This window comes from Cyphomyrmex costatus, unplaced genomic scaffold (assembly GCF_001594065.2).
Source record: "Cyphomyrmex costatus isolate MS0001 unplaced genomic scaffold, Ccosl1.0 scaffold152, whole genome shotgun sequence".
NCBI lineage: Eukaryota > Metazoa > Arthropoda > Insecta > Hymenoptera > Formicidae > Cyphomyrmex > Cyphomyrmex costatus.
This window is the reverse complement of record NW_017275522.1, coordinates 91297-113018: the sequence shown is the minus strand read 5'-3', so window position 1 is coordinate 113018 and position 21722 is coordinate 91297. Positions and strand designations below refer to the sequence as shown.

The 21722-nt window shown below is 30.8% G+C and overlaps 3 protein-coding genes across 4 annotated transcripts; 1 reads left to right on the top strand and 2 right to left on the bottom strand.

The window, feature by feature from the left end:
- Positions 1-2422: 2422 nt before the first annotated feature.
- LOC108783450 (chymotrypsin-2-like) lies at positions 2423-4546 on the bottom strand. The gene is made up of 4 exons (XM_018552020.1): positions 4489-4546; positions 3713-4026; positions 3054-3305; positions 2423-2569 (listed from the first exon to the last, which is right to left on the bottom strand). Exons 1-4 carry the CDS (start codon positions 4544-4546, stop codon positions 2423-2425), a joined length of 771 nt encoding a protein of 256 aa, XP_018407522.1.
- A 3373-nt stretch (positions 4547-7919) lies between these two features.
- LOC108783468 (zinc finger protein OZF) lies at positions 7920-10515 on the top strand. The gene is made up of 4 exons (XM_018552037.1): positions 7920-7990; positions 8285-8362; positions 8445-8597; positions 8920-10515. Exons 2-4 carry the CDS (start codon positions 8300-8302, stop codon positions 10432-10434), a joined length of 1731 nt encoding a protein of 576 aa, XP_018407539.1. The 5' UTR covers positions 7920-7990; positions 8285-8299; the 3' UTR covers positions 10435-10515.
- Positions 10516-13044: 2529 nt separating this feature from the next.
- LOC108783467 (collagen alpha-1(I) chain) lies at positions 13045-20558 on the bottom strand. 2 transcript variants are annotated; one of them, XM_018552034.1, is made up of 8 exons: positions 20443-20558; positions 19250-19293; positions 17986-18874; positions 16414-17775; positions 15991-16059; positions 14487-15632; positions 13244-13360; positions 13045-13132 (listed from the first exon to the last, which is right to left on the bottom strand). In XM_018552034.1, the coding sequence occupies exons 1-8, from the start codon at positions 20507-20509 to the stop codon at positions 13095-13097; spliced, it is 3732 nt and encodes a 1243-aa protein (XP_018407536.1). In that variant the 5' UTR covers positions 20510-20558; the 3' UTR covers positions 13045-13094. The 2 variants fall into 2 exon arrangements, with proteins under 2 accessions (XP_018407536.1, XP_018407537.1); XM_018552035.1 differs by lacking the exon at positions 15991-16059.
- Between the last annotated feature and the right edge of the window lie 1164 nt (positions 20559-21722).

Sequence of the window (21722 nt, the reverse complement as noted above, 5' to 3'; positions counted from 1 at the left end):
AAATGTAAAAAAATAAAGATTTTTATTTGAAAAGCCTTATTTGTAGAAATAAATATTGATTAGCAATTTATTAACAATTTATTAGCAATATTAACAATGCGTATATTCTGTCCTAATATAAATTAAAAAATGTCATAAAATTAATGTTCTTCTGACATAACGTTCTTACTACATCCGTTACAGAACCATATTGTGTAGATTATATTAAACAGATAAAAGTAAATATAAACGTACTTGCGTTTTTTAGATGAAATCTAAAGATATTCAAATCAAAATCTGATCATAACGGACATCTAATTTTAAAAAATATTAATATAATTAAATTAATAGAATATTAATATTATCACATTTAAAATTTTATCAAATTATTATGAGACCAATATTAGAAAAATAATTTATAATAATAATTTATAATAATTTATAAGAAAAATTATTTATAATTTCATTTTATAACTTCTGCAAAAAGATAGTCAATCATTACCGATTCAGTGAGCACACTGCACTTCAAATCGCTAAACTAGAGCCACTCTTTTATTTCGATCCGTAAACAAATACAATCTAATAAGTACATTCAAGTGATATGTAATATATGATGTGTTAATGGAATGTTAATTGTCAACGTCCAAATACGACGTTAAACATTTCGTATATGAAATCGGCCAATTGACCTCACATAAATTTGAAATTCTGTAGAAAGAAATAAAGATCAAGCTTACATAATTTTGATTAAAACTTGAACAACTATTAATTAATCTTAACGATGTTTAAGTTTAATCACTAATAATAAGCAAGATCTTAAAAAGATGCGCTAAATAACGATTTCCCTGATCAGTATCAGACTATCAGATCCTTATAGGATCCGAAATAACAATCGGCGATTTACCCTTATAATAAAACGTAATAAACATAAACACTATCGAGAAGCGATACATTCATATCCTTAATTTTATTTTCGGAAAATCGATGTTGTAATAATGTAAAATAAATATTTTATAATTTAATTCGTAAGAAATAATTTATAAATATAAATAGAAAGTACAACATTTATATACTTTATTATAACTATTAACTTTTAATATGTACAATTAATATACAGTTTAAAATCATAGCCGCCAAGCGATCAATAAACCAATTAATGTGCTCAAATCATATATTTATAACGGATCTTACATCTGCTTAGCAATAATCTATAGTTGTTGAAAAGTATATTTTTATTATCATAATCACTCTAAGGTGAAAGATATCTAGTATTCTTACTATTTTCTTCTTTTTATTCCAGTAACAATTCACAACTCTTGCTCCTTCAGTGACGTCTATGTGCAATGAGATTTCTTTAAATCTTTAAAGTGTAAAACTTAAGCTTTGAGCTTTAAGCTGTAAAAAGAATTGATCAATCACAGTCGAATGTGAGGCGAGTAATCAGCTATGATTAGTCATGGCATTTCTTAAGGCTGAAGGTTTAAAGCTTAAATTTTATGCCTTAATATCTTGTTGTAAATGCTATTTTATAATGCACTAAACATTAAATATTAAGATATACTAGCTATACCAAGTCATACTGAATGTAATCAATACTACACGTTGTTCATATAAATAATTTTAAACAAACACTTGGCTAAATATGTAAAATATTTAAAGATTGATACATATATTTATTCCTATCATGTATTCATCTCTTAAATACAATTTTATAACAGCAATGAGATTGCTCATGTTCTTTTTATTTTTAAACATAATTTGCAAGTACAAATAAAATCATAAAAAAGAGTCGCTTTTTTCCCCAAGATTGGTTATTTCAATATTTGTTTAATACTCGTTTCCACCACTGTAGATTAACTTTAATCTCGGTTTAACTTGCTGTTCATCTTTTTCTAATTTTTAGAATTAGAAAAAGACGAAGAGCAAATTGAACCGAGATTAAAGTTAATCTACATTGGTGGAAATGCGCATAAATCAAACATAAAATTATGTGGTAAAAATAAAATATTAATTAAACGTTGATTAAAGATTTAATTCAACATCAAACATTGTCAGCTAAATATACATATAAATACACACATTCACACATAACATTATACATATATATGTACATATACGATGGTCTAAAATGTCTAAAAAAAAATATTATTTTTAAAAAATATTTATTCAATCTATTAAATTTTATTGTCAAAAGAGACATGGTCGGTTGTATCTCGCGTCAAATGCACGACAGCAGTTATAAAATAAACAGCGTAGATATCTTTACAGAAACCGCTTAGTTGAACTGAATAATATAATTATCATATTTAAAAAATGGGCTGGACTGAATTAGTGTATAAATTATTATATGCATGTATATAAGATTATATATGTATATGTATACAAAAATTTATAAGTTACATTATTGAGTTAACTCCAATCAATATTATTGATTATTTCTAATCTAATTATCTTGCATTACTTGTTTGATAAAATCCGTAAAGTAACTCACTCTGGAAAAAACATCAGGAAAACCAAGTGCACAAGGTTTTGTCCATGAAAATATACCTATTAGTACACCATTATGTACTAAAGGACTGCCACTATCGCCCTGCAAATAATATTCTGTTTCAATCGGCATTTTAATAAATATATATACTATATATTTTCACAACGTACATATACTTTAAATAACTAAATTTATAGTGTATGTATATATATATATGTATAAAATGAAAAAATTGCGACGTTTTATTTAATAAAGTCAAAAATAATATTTTCTTACAATATTTCTAAGTAATAAGAATATGTATATTACTTTTTTTATTATTATTTGAATTTTCAATCCTACATGATAAGATCACAAATAAAAAATTTTAATCATTCCAAAAAAATTTTAATACACATATTTAGAAATTATTAATAATTACACACTCACAAAATATATAAATTTAGTGCAGCAAACTATTGGACATATTTTATATAATATATTTATATTTTATCTTTATAATATATAAATATAAATTATATATAAGACAAATAATAATTAGTTATAATTTGAATCTTGTATATGTTTAAAAAGTAATATATTTTACCTTACAAGCGCCGATACCTTTCTTTTCGAATGTACAAATTTGGGAGCTAAGAATAGTAGTGTTTTTATAATAGGTCTGACATGCATTATTGTCAATAATTGGCACCGAAAGTTTTTGTAAGTCGCGAGACAACCAACTAAACGGACGAACACGACCCCATCCACTGATAATGGCATGTTGTCCAACAGGTACATCGTATGTTGCTAAAGCAATTGGCCATTGAGAGGATGATATACGAATTTCTTTAGCAAGCTGAAAATATAAACATATTACAAATATGTATAAAATTTCTAATTTTACTAAAGAAAATTTCACAAAAAACAAACTATATTTTACACTAAATATATTTTATTCAATACGATATAAAAATATTAATCTATTAGCTATTAATTATTTCAGCCAATTCATACTATCTATTAATAATCTTAAATTCACTGAACAGTTGCATATTCTCTTCATCAAATTAAATTTGATCTTCGTGCGTAATAATACCAAAGCTTTTTATTATAAGAAAATATCAGCATCTTTATTTTTGAATATTAAATTATTATAATAATAAAAATAGTTTATCTTCAATTTTAGTTTATCAAAAATTATGAATTTATCAAAGTTTATTTCCGACTTCAATTATCAAAAGATAAAAATCAAGCATGCCTCACCGTGATTACAACTAGATCAGCTATCCAAGATTTCTCAGGGCCATATACATAATTAGGATGACATTTGACATCTTTGACAGCGTGTTTTTCACCCTCTTTTAAGTTGATGCTCCCAGTGTGAGCACTGAGTTCTTCAGATGGTTCATCTATTAAGCCACATATACAATGCGCTGCACTCAGGACATGCCTTTTGCTAATAAGCGCACCACTGCAGATATGCAAGTTGTAGCTTCGTAAAGACACCTGATAAGGAAACTCAGATTCGATAGCAGACTGTCCACCAACCAAACGTCGTATACGAAGTGCCCGAATCCCTTTTCCAAAAATAACGTGCACGATATTTGTCACATTTTATTTAAAAAAATCATCGCAATGCATTTCTAATAAATAAATTGCAAGATCCTTCAGATCTCAGCGATAGATGAAGAATTCTCTCATAAAATTTATTTAAGAAAATCTTTTTTTTATAGTAATTTACAGTAATTTTATTTGATATAATAAGACTTATAGATTATTTTTTCTAAAATTTTTAATAAGATTTATCCACTATTTTAAATATGTCTATATAAATAATAAATATGTCTAAAATGCAATAATTTTAAATAAACAGTATCAATTAATAATTTATATTAGTTCTATTTTATCTTTTCTATTTTTTTTTCTTTTTTGTTTCTTTTTTCATTGTTACGTTAAATTAAATTCACATCTAATGTATTACGTTTTTCTTTTTTCGTAGATAAAAACGAAAGGATTCGTTGATGCACGTCTCCACTTACCATAACTAACGTCCAATACTAAAATTACCAAGCATATGGCAGTGAGATCCATCGTCATTATTTAGAGTTAAATACTGTAAACAAATAGATAATTTGCTAAGAAAGAGAGAGAGAGAGAGAGAGAGAGAACATCTTTACGTGAATTTATAGTATTATATATATATATACAGTATATATATATATATATATAGATATATATAAGTAAGTATTCGTATATATTTCTTAAAATTATGTTAATTTTAAATAACATATATATGTATTAATATTTTAAAACTCAACAAATAAAAAATAATAGCCATTACAGTCAAAACTAGATTTTTTAATGCTTAATATTTTTATTTAAAACAAACTATATATGTATAAAAATTGTGTTCGTAACATTCTGTTTTTATTGTTTTCGCCTCAATCAACACAGTTTTATTTATTTATTTGTTATCATTTTTATTGTTAAAAAATAAAATTTTTTAAATAATAAAAATTTTTTTATTAATACCTACTTCAAGTGTTCAAAATAACTCGTGCAAAGTTTCATTGCAATTCACTGATTATACAAATATTTATAAAACTAGTAAATATATCTTATTTATTTACTGAACAACTAGTTTATTCAACACAATGTAACTTTGCATAAATAATCTTGAATTATATATAAAATCTATATATTAAAAATAAAGATTTTTGTTTACTTACTCTTTATAATATATTTCTAAACAGCATCGATTAAAAATATACTATACTACTTATTAAAATAACTTATGCTCAAGATAGTAAACCGTCAACAAAAAAAATGTGTTATTTTTAAATGCAATTTAAATTATTTTTAATTTTTTCATTATTTTGTTATTATTTTGAAATATCTATAAAACATTCTTAATAAATTAAGAACTCTTCAAAATAAGCATTATATCAGACATGTACTGTATTTGATAACTCAAGGATCTTAAATTATAAGTTTTAATATCGGACTATCAAAATATGTTTCTACAATTCCAAATACAATAGACAGTTGAAGATTTTATCCTTAAGCAATTATTTTTGATTTTATACTCACGACGTATCTCCGGTTTATAAAGAAAAGCATTTGCGTTATGTCAAAATTTAATATATTTGTTAATATATATTTATATCTCTCAATATTTATATTTGTTATTATTTATTTATTACACTAAAGATAGTCTAAATTGTAATCGAAACGTGTGTAATTGTCAATTATTATCATCTAGTGTCGGTTTTCATTGACTTGCATTAATTTAAAATTATTTAATTTAATGTTAATTTATAATTATGTTATATACGGCATTAAATATAAAAATATATGCATGTTTTTAAATTTTCTTTTTCTAAACTATCATGAATTTCTAAATTATTTTATGTTATACCTATCATGCTTACAAATCTTGCGTGAGTCATCATACATATAACTGTAACATGCTTACTCACACTAGTAATCTAATACATCATATAAAGATCTGTAATTATATTCCGTGAATCATTTCAAAAAGAAAAATTTGTGAAAATATACATATTAGTCATTTATTTTGTCCAAATTTAAATTATTTATTTTATAGAATAAAAAGTATGACAAAAGGTAATAATTATAATACTAAAACTTCGAAATTACTAAAAATCGTCTGTGCATATGACATAATATATAAATAAATGTATCTAAAAATACAATAGCTTATTTTGGATATTTTAGCAATTAATAGACAATTAAGTATATTATGTGTGCAATAAAATGTTATTAAATTAATTTAATAGCTTAATCTTTAATAGAAAGCTAATAGCATGTGATAAATATTAGAAAGTACAGAAATATTTTTGAAAAATTAGATTTTTAATATTAAAAATTTTACTTAACAATTTTTATTTATTACATTATAAATGATTAGACAATGATAATAATTATAGTAATTCTTATAATAATTAATAACGACACTAATTAAGTAAATTAATAATAAGAATTAATATTCTGTATTTTACTTTTTATTTATCAACACACAGTAATCCGCAACAAAATAATTACAAGACATATGACACAAAAATTACAATATATTACAGGAATGTTTAGTCATAATGGCAGTATCACAATATTATTACAATAAAATTGCAATAAAATATTCCATCTCGAAAAAATGACAGTGTAATAATAGTATGGTAACATACTTGTGAAAACACAATATTAACGCAATTATATGTAACATTGCATAATAAAAGTGTGTTTGTAATTTCAAAGAAAATACAAAATAATCGAAAGTTTTCGTTTATCCATTTCCAGATTTCCAGAATTATTACCACTTAAATATTTGACTGTTCGATACAAATATTTATTACACGTTTCAAACATTACTTTTTCATTTTGTGCATAAAGATATAAATTAAAATATTTCAAACGTATAATTGTATAATATTATATGTTTGTACATATTACATTTTAAATATTATATTATATTACATTATATTTATATTATATATATATATAATGTTTAAAAACATACTTTTAAACATATTTTTTTCAATATTGATACAAACATTTAAAATATTAAATATGTACATATTTTAAGTTAAAAACTAATGTCATATATATATAATATATATATATATAATGCTTATCAATCTTATTCATCTGTCAATATAAAAAATAATTACATAAAGTTTTGCTTATAAATTTACCCATATCTGCTCCTCGTATACGTTTTGATATAATACCTGCCGCCGTAGCTCCGCGCGTGTCGTTCCTCTATCATGTAAAGATGTGCACCTTATTATTATTTGACGAGAAGTCAGCTAGAACCGATCCTGAATATCCCGCGTCTAATATCAATCGAAAGAATACACTTTCTTCACACGAGCGCGTTCGTTCAACTTGTGCACATCAATTGTCAAGCGCGCGCATAAACAGCGACGTGCGCAGCGCTGCGCGATGCGTGAGACGTGCGTGCGCGCGCACACGCGTGATTCGTGAAACATCGTCAGCGTCGCCTACGTAACCGCCGCCGCATGACGTATGCACGTAGCACGTATCATATGTGTGCATATCACATACGTGCACTCGCGACGCAACGTCAAGCGGTCGAGGTTGGTCGAGATCCCATTCGTTTTATACGTGTTCGTACATGTTGCTTACGCACGCACACGCATCACTCGTGCGCGTGTGTACGTGAAGCGCGCGAGCGCGCGTGCGTTTTGTGCAACGTTACGTTATCTACGCCAGCCAACGCGTAGCGCATCGCCTGCCTCGTCGATTCCCTCAACGAAGAGAAAGAGAGAGAGAGAGAGAGAGAGAAAGTTCGTCGGCGCGTCACCTGCATCTCACGACCTGCTCGCGATCGGTGTCCGAGTAGAATCCAGGAAGAGAACGATCCGTACCCCTACGGCAAATCGACTACTTCAAGCTACTCCATCTCAGCAGCGCCGTAATCAGGTTGATGAAGTAGCGTTGTCCGACTCCGTGCTCAACCTGTATTTTTGTACTCCATGGAAGGGCCATGTAACCTATGCTGTGAGTATCGACTTAAGACGATTATGATTCGCGCCTCCGACTGACCCTCCCGGAACGCGGCAACAGGTTCGCGATCGACGCGGTAAGCGAGGCCTTGAGACAGACCTCGCGGAAGCCGCGTTCCGAGAGGTTATGGGAAGACGATCTCTCATGTAATTTCTGGCTGCACCCATCGTGTACAAAGCTTTTTCCTTGTCTCTCTATCTAGATTTGTTTTTTTTTTCTTGCTTTCTTTAGACACTATGTGTTGATCGCATTGTAAAGTGTAAGCGAATAAATTGATTTCACTTTCAGAGTGAAGTGTAGCAAATGGAAGGTTTTAAGGTGAAAGATGAACCGATGGATGCATTAGCCATAGACAGTCAGGTTATGGTAAACTTTTTGTATGAAACAGCAGCAGGTATATGGCATACTGCTGGCGCTGTCCAGAGTCTAACGTAACGATTACTTTAAGGATGAGAACATTGTGAGCGTCGTGCTTAAGGAGGAACCAGGCGATAGAACATTTGATCCAGACTACATGGAGGATATTTGCTCAGGCACTTTTGAGAAGGGCACTCTGTTTTTGCCTATCGAAAACAATGAGGTGGATTTCTCTAATGAAATGGTATGTACATAACAATTATAACTGCATAATCTTTTTATGTAGTTTTCTTATATCTGCTATAAATTCTAAATTTGGAGTAACGTTTGATAAAAGTATATACTTGTTTTTATAACATTTGCTGCGCTTAGTAGAAAAAGCACTTTGTAATTGTAATAAAATTCTTAAACATAATTGGCTTTGCCCTTATTTTCTACTAAATCTAAATATATAAATCAATCGTATTAAAGAATCTTACAACAGTTACAAAGCTGTTCTTTCTACTGAATGCAACCATATATTATGTTATAATATCTTTTTTAAGATCTTTTGTGAATTTTTACAGGTGAAATTAGAGTTGGAAGGAGAATCGACCAGTCATCAGAACTGGTCGCAAATAGCGAATACTAATTTATGTGACAAGGAAGATGTGATGCAACGATGCTTAACTAATGCAAATTTTATACAAACGCAAGACCCTGATAAGCACCAAGGATTCTGTCAAAATGGGCAACAACCGAAATTCTATAAGATCCAATGCTCAATGTGCAAGAAATGGTTTTTGAATAATGATTCCATGGTGACGCATCTAAAGACACACTGTAGTGGAAATCAATGTGAGGTCTGTCAACAGAATTTTACTGACAACTCTAGCCTGCATGCCCATATGTTAACTCATGTTGGAATGAGTCCATTAGAGTGCAACATCTGTCAAAAAAGATTCGCTTATAAATGGAGCTTAAGAAGTCACATGCAATTACATGTATTAGATAAACCTTATGATTGTGATGCATTACAGCAGGCTTTTATGAAACGAGCTGGTTTAAATGAACAGATAATGCCAATGGAGGACAAACCCTTTGAATGTGACGTGTGTCACATGACGTTTAAAGAGAAAATTAATTTGAATCGACACATGACCAATCACACAAATGCAGACAAACCCTATAAATGCACGATTTGTTTTGAGGCGTTCAAGGAGAAGGCGAAATTGAACATGCATTTGCCACTCCATACGGGAAATAAGCATTTCAAGTGTACATTGTGTCATAGATCGTTCGCCCAAAAAACTGCGCTCAACAATCACATGCTGGCACATAGTGGTGAGAAACCGCATGCATGTAACATTTGTGAAAAAACCTACAAGAGAAAATCAGAATTAATTAGGCATACTATGGTTCACACTGGTGAGAGACCATATGAGTGTAAAGAGTGCTTAATGACTTTTCGAGAAAAGGCCAAACTGAATTCACATATGTTGGTCCACACGGGCGAGAAACCGCATGAGTGTCACATCTGTAACAAGGCATGCGCAAGGAAGTCAGATTTGAACAGTCACATGTTATTACACACTGGTGGTCAATATGATTGCAAGGTTTGCGACAAAATCTTCACCAGGAAATCTGATCTGAATCGGCATACTTTAATACACACCGGTGAGAAACCGTTTGCGTGCAATATGTGCGACATGGCGTTCAGGGAGAAGACACGATTAAATTCGCACATGATCGTACATACAGGCGATAAGCGACACGCATGTCACATTTGCCAGAAGACATTCAAGGAAAAGTCGTCGTTGAGGAAACATATGTTAAGTCACACTGGTGACAGACCATATCAATGTTATGTGTGTCAGAAAGCTTTTACTCAGAAAACCACATTGACCAGCCACATCCTGATTCACGCCGATGACAGACCATTTGAATGTAGTTCTTGTCAAAAAATATGCAAAGATAAAGCAGCGTTGAAAAAGCACTTATTGGTGCACGTTAACGACAAAACTAACGAATGTCTTATTTGTATGAAAAAATTCACCCATAAAACAGCATTAAATAGTCACCTGTCAATTCACATATCCTAACTACACGGATCTAGTCTATTACGGCTTTCTGTTTCTTTACATTGAGCACCGTATGTTTGTAGTTGTATAGCATACTTCCATGATTACACCTACATATATCTGTTTTATATGCCAATAGGTCTGATAAAGTCGTATTTTTTCCTGTGTATGGACAAATAATAAATTAATTTCTAAGTAATAACAATAAATCACTTAATGTTCCTACCTAAAAGACGAATAAAATCGTTAATCCAGTTTAAAATCTATTTAATATATGCTATCTGAAAATCAATACATTGTGAAAGCGTTATAACTAAAAACTATTAAATTGAACACTCAAGAGATGTAAAATACTTTAACAGAAAAGTAATAACAAAAAGATAAATAAGGTAGACAAGCTGGAAACTCAAAACAGATATTTACATAAGTGTTACAAAAATATTGGAGTGACTGTTTCTGAAGCCTTTCTAACTTGAAAAAAATATATAATAAATTATAAAAACTATAATAATTAGATATTATTGGTTGTGGAAAGCTTATAATTAAATGAAATTGTAAGATAATTATTTTAACAAATTATATATATATATATATATATACATATATATATGAAACAATCATTGTCAGATTGGTAAAAATATAAGAACACAAAAAATATCTCGTAAAGAGATGTTGATTATTATATATCATTTATTTAACCCACGAACAGAATCATGTTATACATTTAAAATAAATTTCGGGTTTCCAGGTAGTTGAGAATTAGAAAGAAATACCTGAAACAATATTATAAAATTAATTAAAAAATCTTTAAATTATATTGAAATTATTACATATTTATACATACAACTAACTAATTATAATTTATAATATTCAATATATTTTTTAAAATTTATTGCATCATAAACTGCTACATTTTTATTGCCTTTGATAATATATTTTATACACAACTGATATTTGTAAATATACCGCATTATATAAAAACCAAATTTCTGAACAAACATTAGCAAAGAATTTCACAAAAATTGATTTTTAAAAATATATTATTTATTATTATACATATAATGTAACATTAATGTAGTGCAAGAAAAAATGTTCACATAATCGCACTGTTTTTACAAAAATATTTAATATAATATAATATAAATTTAATATAAATTATTGTAATAACGCATAGGAATCTTATGTACCAGATCACTGAGAGATTCGTCTTTTTTGGATTTTAATACACACCTCTGTATCCCATATTGTAATCTCGCTCCATGTATCCTCGTCCTGCCGTATTATATCCTTGTCCCATATTTTCATTGGAACCTCGATTGTTCCAGTTTCCTCTGCGACCGTTATCCATTGGCATCCTTCCCATGTCACGCATGCCTTATAAATTATATATAAAATTTAAAAATATTCAATCTACAATGTTTAATTAATTACATAAATTATACTCTAATGTTAGAAAACCATTTAAATTAGAAGATTTATTGTTGGAATATCTTTAGTTTTGTTGATTGTTAGTTCTCGTAAGACGTGAAATATATCTATAAATAACAACACTTAAATTGGAAACAATATCATTATTATTCACTTTAAAGACATCTTTCATTGATGTCAAAAAAAATAAGAGAAAAATAAAATTTCACACACGATATAACTTACATCTACATAAATGATATTTCATTAATCAAAACTTTATTTCTATAAAATAACAATATAAAAATCAATAGTTATCTTAAAATATAAATTTATTGATTAAAACTGCTTTTATAAAACAGCCATAATAAAAAAATTGACTTCCAAGATATAAATTTTATTATTGAAGTTATTCTTTATTAGATATTATTTCCATTGGTCATGCTCTAATGAATTCTCATTACATAAATAATAAGACTTACCAAGTTGTGCGTTAGATAGTTGAATTAATAATATTAATAGAATAGGAATTAATACAATGAGCTTCATGGTATATACTAGATTTTCAAGAAACACAGTGGATCTCGGAAGAAAGACTGAATCTATGTAACTAAAAACGTCCTTTTATACATTTCTCAGCAAGCTGATGTAATTACTTCTGCGTTGTAAGAATATTAAGGATAATAGCTCGCTCATTAACATGTACTGGGTGTTTGATACGTTGATCATTTATTCCTTCGGTTAATAAGATCAAACATTACTGCCTGTTATGGAAAACTAGAGTCCCTATTTGTATTGATTCAAGGACTTAATTATAAAATCTATCTTGCTTGAAATATAGTAAGACAAAGATAAACAATAACGCAAAGGTATTGAAAATTAATTTTTTAACGGACTATAGAATCATAACTCTATAATCCGTTAAAAAACATGGAATGGAATATTACATTACTAATTATCGAAATAACTGATAATAAGTACTTGTGACGTAAATTATTATACACGTTATTCTGAGAAATCTATTTACTTTTTCAGTTATCTAAGATATGTACAAAGGAAAAATTTTATCTACTCGTATCGATTACAAAAAATGAATGATACGTCAAATAAATATAAAATCTCTTTATACATAAAAAGCTTTACATGCATTTTAAGCATTTTATGATTAAGTGACAAGACGTCTAATATATATTACAAATTACAATATATTTCAAAATTACGTTATCGTCTGTATTTATTATACTTTAATATTCATCTTTTGATTAAACTGGTTATTAACCCTTCACGTCAACAGGATGATTTCCTGACCAACCTGTAATAATATTTAATATTTTAATATTCTATCCTACAATTTTTACATTAAATAATTACATCTCTCTTGGAATACATGTTTAAAAAAAAAATAATTCTATTGGAAACTTACTTCCGGCATTACTACTGGCAAAAGCAGAAGCACCACTAGAAGCCCAAGAATTAGGTCCGCCTTGATTTTGCGCACCATTTTGCGCAGGAGATAAATTTCCAAAATTATTGGCGGATCCTGCGAACATAAAATTATTTAATAGATTTTCATATAGATCAATAAAATTTGTTCGTCATAATATAATTTAAATTTAATTTAATTTTTGTTTAAAAATATTTCAAATATTACGAAATATCATACAAATCTTGTTAATAAATAGCTGAATCGCTACAAACTGTTGACATTTACTATTATCTTATAATAGATAGAAATGCATTAAGAAACATCATTGCTAGATATTACTGATATGATAAATTATTTATGGTCAATGCGAATTGTATGTATATATACGTGTATAGCAGCTTTTGTAGTCAAAGAACGGAAACGGATACTTGGAACCGGCGCTTACTATTAATTAAGACGCTGCTATCTTTGATTTATGCATCATTGTACGAAGGAACGCATCAATCACACACGTATTTCCAATCGTAATGCAAACCTGGCTGACCTTGAAGCCATTTTTCCCATTGTAAGAGAGATTACGTTCTTATCTCGCATATATTTGTTTCGTTTCAAAAAATACCGCTACAATGTCTCGCTAAGGCGTGATATTAGCCGTGAGAAAACTTCCATTTGTATGATCTACTTGACATCGCGGAGAGATAAATGCTATGGAATTATGAACGCATCGTTGACTTGATTTACAATCGGTACACACTCCCTCGTTCTAATCTTAATGATCGTATGGCTTGTTAACGCAACGCTGGTTATCCAATTTTAAACAGTCGTTCGTCTGCCTGTTTATTTTCAGGTGTTAGTTTAAATAAAAGACAAAGAAGCGATGTTTCTGTTAAGTACATTTAACATATTATTTTATCATTTTTAATAAATTTTACTGTTCACATCTATAGTTTAGGTATCATATTTTGAGATCCAAAATGTTTGCGCAATGATATATTTTATAAACAAAAACTTTTAATTTTAAAATAATTGCAAAATGTATAATAAATTATATATTTTCATGACTTTGTGGATGATATTATTAATTATAATTATTATTAATTGATATATATATATATTTTTTTCTATTTTTAAAACGTAATGTCTTCGAGCTATTGAAAGCAAATCGTACTTCCAAATTTTTTTCACAAAATTGTATTTTGCTAATGTCCACTATTAAAATACATTTTTGCAAGTAACGAACCTGGCGCGCCGGGAAAAGAGCCAGCGAAACTGGAACTGGAAGCTTGAGCAGAACTGAATGATCCAGCGTAAGCTCTCGCTTGGGCACCACTAATGGACGCCGCCAAATTCCCACCTGATCCTGGATGATCTGCGCTGGTAGCGAATCCTCCGAGATTCCCACCAGGAACATTGCCAACACCTTTTGGATTTCCAGTACCGGTTCCAACATTTCCGCTGAATGTTCCTCCTGGGTATTTTCCATCTGCGTAGCTTCCACTACCGGGCGTTCCACAACCAAACAGACCCAGCTTACATTGTAATGGATCAGGACCTTGAGGATTGCTTCCCGATCCAGGATAACTTCCTGGTGTCCCTGAGCCAGGATAATTTCCTGGTGTTCTTGATCCGGGATAATTTTCTGGTGTTCCTGATCCAAGATAATTTCCTGGTGTTCTTGATCCGGGATAATTTCCTGGTATTCCCGAGATAGGGAAATTTTCTGGTGTTCCTGAACCAGGATAATTTCCTGGTATTCCTGAGCTAGGGAAATTTTCTGGTGTTCCTGAACCAGGATAATTTTCTGGTGCTCCCGATCCAGGATAATTTCCTGGTGTCCTTGAGCCAGGATAATTTCCTGGTGTCCTTGAGCCAGGATAATTTCCTGGTGTTCCCGATCCTGGATAATTACCTGGAGTCCTTGAGCTAGGGTAATTCCCTGGTGTTCCTGAGCCAGGATAATTTCCTGGTATTCTTGATCCAGGATAATTTCCTGATGTCCCTGAACCAGGATAATTTCCTGATGTTCCCGATCCTGGATAATTACCTGGAGTCCCTACACCAGGATAATTTCCTGGTGTCCCTGAGCCAGGATAATTTCCTGGTGTTCCCGATCCAGGATAATTTCCTGGTGTTCCTGATCTATCTGGATATTTACCGTATGACGGACTACCTGAGTCACCACTTCCACCTATCAAAGGTATAAGAAAAGGATTGTTTCCTTCTGGTATCGGCTTTTCTTCATGAGGGATCACATTTCTATCATTGTTGCTATATCCAGGCTTAGGACGATTCCAACTTGAATCGAGAAAAGGATTTCCTGGACCAATTGGTTTATTATTATCTGTATTTTCAATCCAAGGATTCGAATTGCTGCTTGGAGTACTGCCTAAACAATAGATTAAGATATAACTGACATTATATACATATTTTTACAGATTATTAATATATGTTTATGCAGATCAAAAGTTATATGTATTATTGAAATTTTGAGAAATTAATATATCGTAATATTTGAGAATATTTAATCATACGTATTTCATATAATTTACATGTGCTGAACTCTAAATGTATTTTTTTATGTGATGAATTGTTTCTGAATACAAATTTATTGTTACAAAAGATTTTTTTATAATATAATTTTTTTTTTAATTATACACTACTATTATTTTATAAAAAGTAAAAAATGTATAATTTATAAAAATGACAAAGATTTAATTAAAATTTTCAATTAATAATGCACATACTTCCAACTCTATATAAGAATGGATTTGCTGAATTCCATGACACAGGCCTTTCCGATGTTATACTTGCGCCTTCAATGAGAATTAAAATTTAGCTTTATCATATCTCTCTCTATATATAAATTTAGCTTAATCATATTTATAACTATCAAACAGCTAGCATGTGATATCTCTTGTATTATTTTATATATTACTTAAAGAATAAATATTAAAATATTTATAAAATAAGAAGGGCTACGAATCAAGAAAGCTTTCTTGGCTCGTATAACCCTTCTTATTTTATATTTATTTAATTTATTATTTGATTGTATATCATGTTTATTAAAATGTATATTTATTTAAATATTGTGTAAAATAACGTTAGCTGTCTAAATAGTTAAATATTTAGTTAATTTATAAATATTATTAATCTCATTTTTGTCGTACCTTGCGTTTCAGGGTAAATTGGCCTAATACCAGCTTCGGTATTATGAAGTGAATCTGGTCTATACGCTCCAATATTTGGAACATTTCCATCACCAGTTCCAGCGGGATAGTATGTTTTATTAACACCACTAGGACCTATTACTCCACCACACAATCCATGTGTTGATACGTTATCTTTTCCACTACAACCGCTGTTGCAATTATAATTCCCACAACATCCTCCACAATTACTACCTCCTTGCAAACCAGTGGTACCTCCGCAATTTCCACCTGGCCCGCATCCAGGTCCACTTCCAGGTCTAGGTTGTGCCTGACCTGGCCATATTCCACTTCCATCTCCTGGTTGCTTGCTAGGCCAACCTCCACTTCCTCTTGTAGGTTGTTCGGAAGGCCAAGTTCCACCTCCTTGAGGTTGCTTGGCAGGCAAAATTCTGTTAATACCTGGAGAATACGTACTAGGTGTAATTCCACTTCCATCTCCAGGTTTCCCACTAGTCCAAGGTCCAGTGCCACTACCAGGCTGTAGTCCTCTAGGCCAAGTATCACTTTCAATATTAGGATATGTATGAGGAACAGTTCCATAAGCAGGTTTAGTACTTCCGATAGAATCTTTGACCCCAGGAGTATAACTTGAACTTCCTCTGTACGCTGGTGTTGTACCATACAATGAGGTAGTCCTAGTTATGCTAGGAGTGCTGTATGTACCAGGAGACGTTCCAAACGCACTTGAACCAGCACTTGCAATTGCGCTACTACTTGCAATATTAAAATTAGGTTGTTTCGGTCCTGTTCTGTCGTATGGAGGAGATAATATAGAACTTGGGGTGCTAACGTGACTAAACGGAGATTTAGTTGTTCCAAATCCAGTATTTAACGTTGGAAATCCAGAATGAGGAGTACTTCCTGTACCATGCCAAGTGCTACTTCCGCTTTCAGTCTGACCTAACCAGGAAGTAGTACTTCCATAACTCGGTTTCGTGACACCCGGATGCTCATAAGTACCCAGTGAGCCTGGTGATTTTCTGGGAGCAAATAGATCAGTTTGAGGTCCAGGAACGGTTTTAGATGAATCGATTCTTTCATATGGTCCTTTAGTAGTTCCGATAGTATTTATTATAGTCGTGGGCGTATTATAAGGACCGGGTCTGGGTTTGTTGTAACCTCCTAGACCATAATAATTACTATCAATGTTTGAGGGTGCTTGATCTGTCTTTCCATATGGCGGCCCTTGCGGTGCTTGGGTATTTGCTGGCTTATGGAGATCAAATGGATGATCTGTACTTCCAAAGTTAGAGGTTGCTCCATAAGGGCTTCCAACACCAGATGTTACGCTTGCTCCAGCATAAGCGCCAGCATATGTGCCTGTACAAATAGAAGAATTATTTATATTAACATTCTAAAGAAATTTATTAATTATGTAATATCAGATATATACATATATTTCACCGTTTTTATCTGTATAAAAATATATAGTTATATTTTTTGCATTTTGTTATCCAATTTCTACATAATATTAAGTATTTGTACTAATATTAATGAGCAATAAGAATATATTGAATTATAAACACGCACTTTGCGTTCCTGGTTGTCCGTAAGGTCTATTCTGATATTCCTGCGGATTTCCGTAGCTTGGAGATATGGTACTTCCTGCATGTGGCACCGCGAAAGAACTGCTCGGGAATTGATTGCTGGGCCATCTTTGTCCGGGTTTTGTCGTTGCGTCGAAGTTTGGGACAGGTGCACCGGGTCTCTGCGATGAAGGAAATCTACCGTCGCGTCCACCGTCCCAAGAAGGTTTTGGCGAGGAACCAAAACTACCGGGTGTTGTTCCTCGGTTCCAATCTGGCCAAGAACTTGGTGTTGTTCCAAAAGCGCTCGGAGTTACGCTGCTGTAACCGGGTTTTGATGCATCAGCGAATGGAGTATTCCAGCTAAATCCAGGTTTCGGAGTACTTTCATAGCTACTGATTGGCCTCGAATATTCAGTGCCCGGATAATTGATACCCCCTAAAGAAGCCCCAGGGCTACCGCCTCCCCCATCAACATAGACACCCGTAGGTCCAGTCTTATGTACACCAGGTGGATGGGATCCTGGTTTGTGTCCTCTACCAGGACTATGATGATGCACTTTATCGGGTCTGTATTGCCCATCATCGCATTCATCCCCATCGTTTTCGTCTCCCTCCTCCTCTGGCTCATCCCGCTCCCAATATTCGTCGTTCTCCCATTTGCATTTAGAGCAGTCATCATTCTTATTATAGCCGTGACCTCCGCCTTTTATTCCATGATCATGGCTGGCGCCATGTCCCGAAGGCGTGCCGTAAGATTTTACACCACGGTTAGCATTGTTGTCTTGGGGAAAACCGGTGCTGTCGTAGCTACGAATTTCTTTATGCCTATCGTGAGCATCAGGAACATTTTCTGTGCCTTCAAGTACACTGGTGCTGCTTAATGCAGATCCCTGGTAAAAATTTTTCTCGTAATTTTCTATAAAATTTTTTTATAATTTTTCATATCAATTTATAAGTAAATGTATGAAATTATGGAAAAAAAATTACTTTCAAATGTATGAGAAAATATCAGAATTGAAATACTTTTATATAAGAAAATAAGAAAAAATACGACACATTTGAAAGAGGAAAATTTTAACAAATAATAACAAAATATAATAGAAAAAGTCATATTTTCTCATTATATTTGATGAGTATTTATGAATATAATTTATGAGACAGCTCATTGTGTGAGTATGATTTATGAAACAGATCATTCTATAAAGTATAAGTAAATATGATATATTATTTAAAAAATTATGAAAAATTATGAGAAAAATTTTTACCAGAGATGCACCGGCTCCATTGTATGCACCAGCTGATACACTATCTGAAAAAATTTAAAAAAAGAGCCATTTTTAATTGTTTAAACTATGATAATGAGCATACCTTTTCATCTCTTTGTTTCTTTTTTCTTTTTATTTATACAAAGTTTTTAAAATTACACACACACACACAATCGTCAAGTTATATATACTTCATGCACTTAATAAACATTTTATGTAATCTATTAACGTTGTCGCCGAAACATACTCACGTAAAATAATCGAGTATCATTGTAATAAATAAAGGTCCGAGTGTTGAAATTTATATATATAGTGCAATAGAAGAATATATATACATATGTATATAACTCTATTCTCACAGAAATAAAATTGACTGGATACACTTCTCATTTGTCTACAATAAATTTAATCTCGACACTTTCTGGACGAAGGTTGTAAATTTTTGTCAATAATTCATAACAGAAAATATTACATAATACACGTGAAAACAATTGTACTCCTCCGTAGATAGGCCAACAACCATATACGTAATTATGACGCGATGGCACCAAGGAGATGTGGCCTCCAATATTATTTATAAAGATGATTTCATTGAGTTGTACACAAAGGAGGAATAAATATACACATTAAAGGCATCGTTATTGCTTTCATTGTCTATTCGTGCACATGTATTTGAAATTGAAAAAATAATACAAGTTTGTAATTATAATTTTGACAGACTATGAATTAAAATCATTACAAATGTAATCAGATATAAAAAACATTTCTCCAAGCAGTTTTGATTACAAAATTATAGGCTCATTAATTATTATAAATTGCATATATTGTTGTAACTATATTAATAAATATCAATTTCTAAAATAATATAACTGTTTTAAAAATTGGTTAATAATATGTTTGGTCAAAAATAAATTACTTAATTTTAGAATCGTTTTATTTCTTAATTTACAATCTAAAAAATAGATATTTTTTGTATTTATCTCTATCTCTTTCTCATACATTGCAAAAGAAGAGACAGATAAAATAGTCACTAAAAAAAACTGTTTTAATAAATAGGTATAAGTATTTAAAAGAATAATTTTTCGTATAAATGCTCGTGCAATTATATTTTGATTTAAAAAATATGATCTGCCTGATTGAGCGCACAACAAATATTACGACACTAAAATAGATTTTACAATGTGAGAGACTACCTGAGCCGGCGAGAAACGCGCATGCGAAAAACACCACTAGAGAACATTGCAAGCTGCGGATCCACATCTCAGCGATCTCGGCAGAGGCCGACTCGCGAATGTTGCTTTACCGGTCGTTTCGTTTACACTGCGGCGCCGAGTGCCGATCCATTGCCAAGAGTATTCTGATCGAAAGCTCATATATATAATGAGGATATCCCCCAACAGTGAAAGGGACGCTACGGATCCCGAACGTCGCCGCGAGCGATCTGCGAAGGTGGCATCCTTAGCAGCCAGAGACATATTATCGTACATTGTCGAGCAATGAGTAATTATATTGTTTCTACTATTTACTACTACTAGACAATCAGATAGAAACAGTAAATGCGATGTAATAAAACGATGGAACTGGTTTGAGACGGTCCATTGCTGCCGGAGATGACTACGTCATCGTTCTTTAGGAGTTTCCCCGAGAGAGACTTCAATGCTTGTCACGTTTATACATCCTGTATGGCATGCTATGAGGACATGCTGCGAATCTGTGCACATTTTGTATTAATCTCGTACAAGGAGCTCTCTCGAAGACTTTTTCGTTTATCGTATCTTCTACCAAGATATCAATATTAATTAAAAAAATATACAACATATTCGAGGCTTTCACAGGTATTTTTTCTTCAATTATACCAGAAGGTTTGCGGCAAAAACATTTGCCAATGTTTCGTGATTAATAATGAAGAAAGACACGGCGATAACCCGCAAACCTTCTGGTATAATACAACATATTCATTAAATATATATCATTTTTTATTCAATTAAATGAATCTGAGTCTTTTAAATGACTTACTATAAAATAATAGAATTTACTTTTTCCCCCCTTCTAAGAACAAAGATACTTATTAAAAGTTTTTTGATATTTAAATTAGCTATTGTAAAAACCTGGTAAATATCAATAAATTTCCGTCTAACCTATAGAACACTATTTATATTTTTTATCTATTTATAATATATATGTGTATATATATTTATATTTTATAAACGTATGTTTTTTAATTCTTCAAATGTTTATCATATTATACAGTATACATACAACTATCAATAATAGAGTTCTATCCTAAATTTCAAAATAAAGTATACATTTTATCTAAAATAGTCGTTTAGGTTTACAAATTTACATTCATACTTCAATTTTAAAGATATTTTATCGTTAAAATCTCATAATTTTCATCACTAAACTTTGTATTTATTAATCAATTCTCCTCGATGAAAGAAATGATCATTACTGATTTATTGATTTGCTATTT

Coding starts and splice junctions, on each gene's coding strand:
- LOC108783468 (XM_018552037.1), top strand. CDS start 8,300: ATGGAAGGTTTTAAGGTGAAAGATGAACCGATGGATGCATTAGCCATA. Junction 8,363..8,444: donor CCATAGACAGTCAGGTTATG/GTAAACTTTTTG, acceptor GATTACTTTAAG/GATGAGAACATTGTGAGCGT. Junction 8,598..8,919: donor TGGATTTCTCTAATGAAATG/GTATGTACATAA, acceptor GAATTTTTACAG/GTGAAATTAGAGTTGGAAGG.
- LOC108783450 (XM_018552020.1), bottom strand. CDS start 4,546: ATGACGATGGATCTCACTGCCATATGCTTGGTAATTTTAGTATTGGAC. Junction 4,027..4,488: donor AGTATTGGACGTTAGTTATG/GTAAGTGGAGAC, acceptor TTTTTGGAAAAG/GGATTCGGGCACTTCGTATA. Junction 2,570..3,053: donor AAGGTATCGGCGCTTGTAAG/GTAAAATATATT, acceptor TATTATTTGCAG/GGCGATAGTGGCAGTCCTTT.
- LOC108783467 (XM_018552034.1), bottom strand. CDS start 20,509: ATGTGGATCCGCAGCTTGCAATGTTCTCTAGTGGTGTTTTTCGCATGC. Junction 15,633..15,990: donor ATTCTTATATAGAGTTGGAA/GTATGTGCATTA, acceptor TCTATTGTTTAG/GCAGTACTCCAAGCAGCAAT. Junction 13,361..14,486: donor CTCTTTTCCCGGCGCGCCAG/GTTCGTTACTTG, acceptor TTATGTTCGCAG/GATCCGCCAATAATTTTGGA.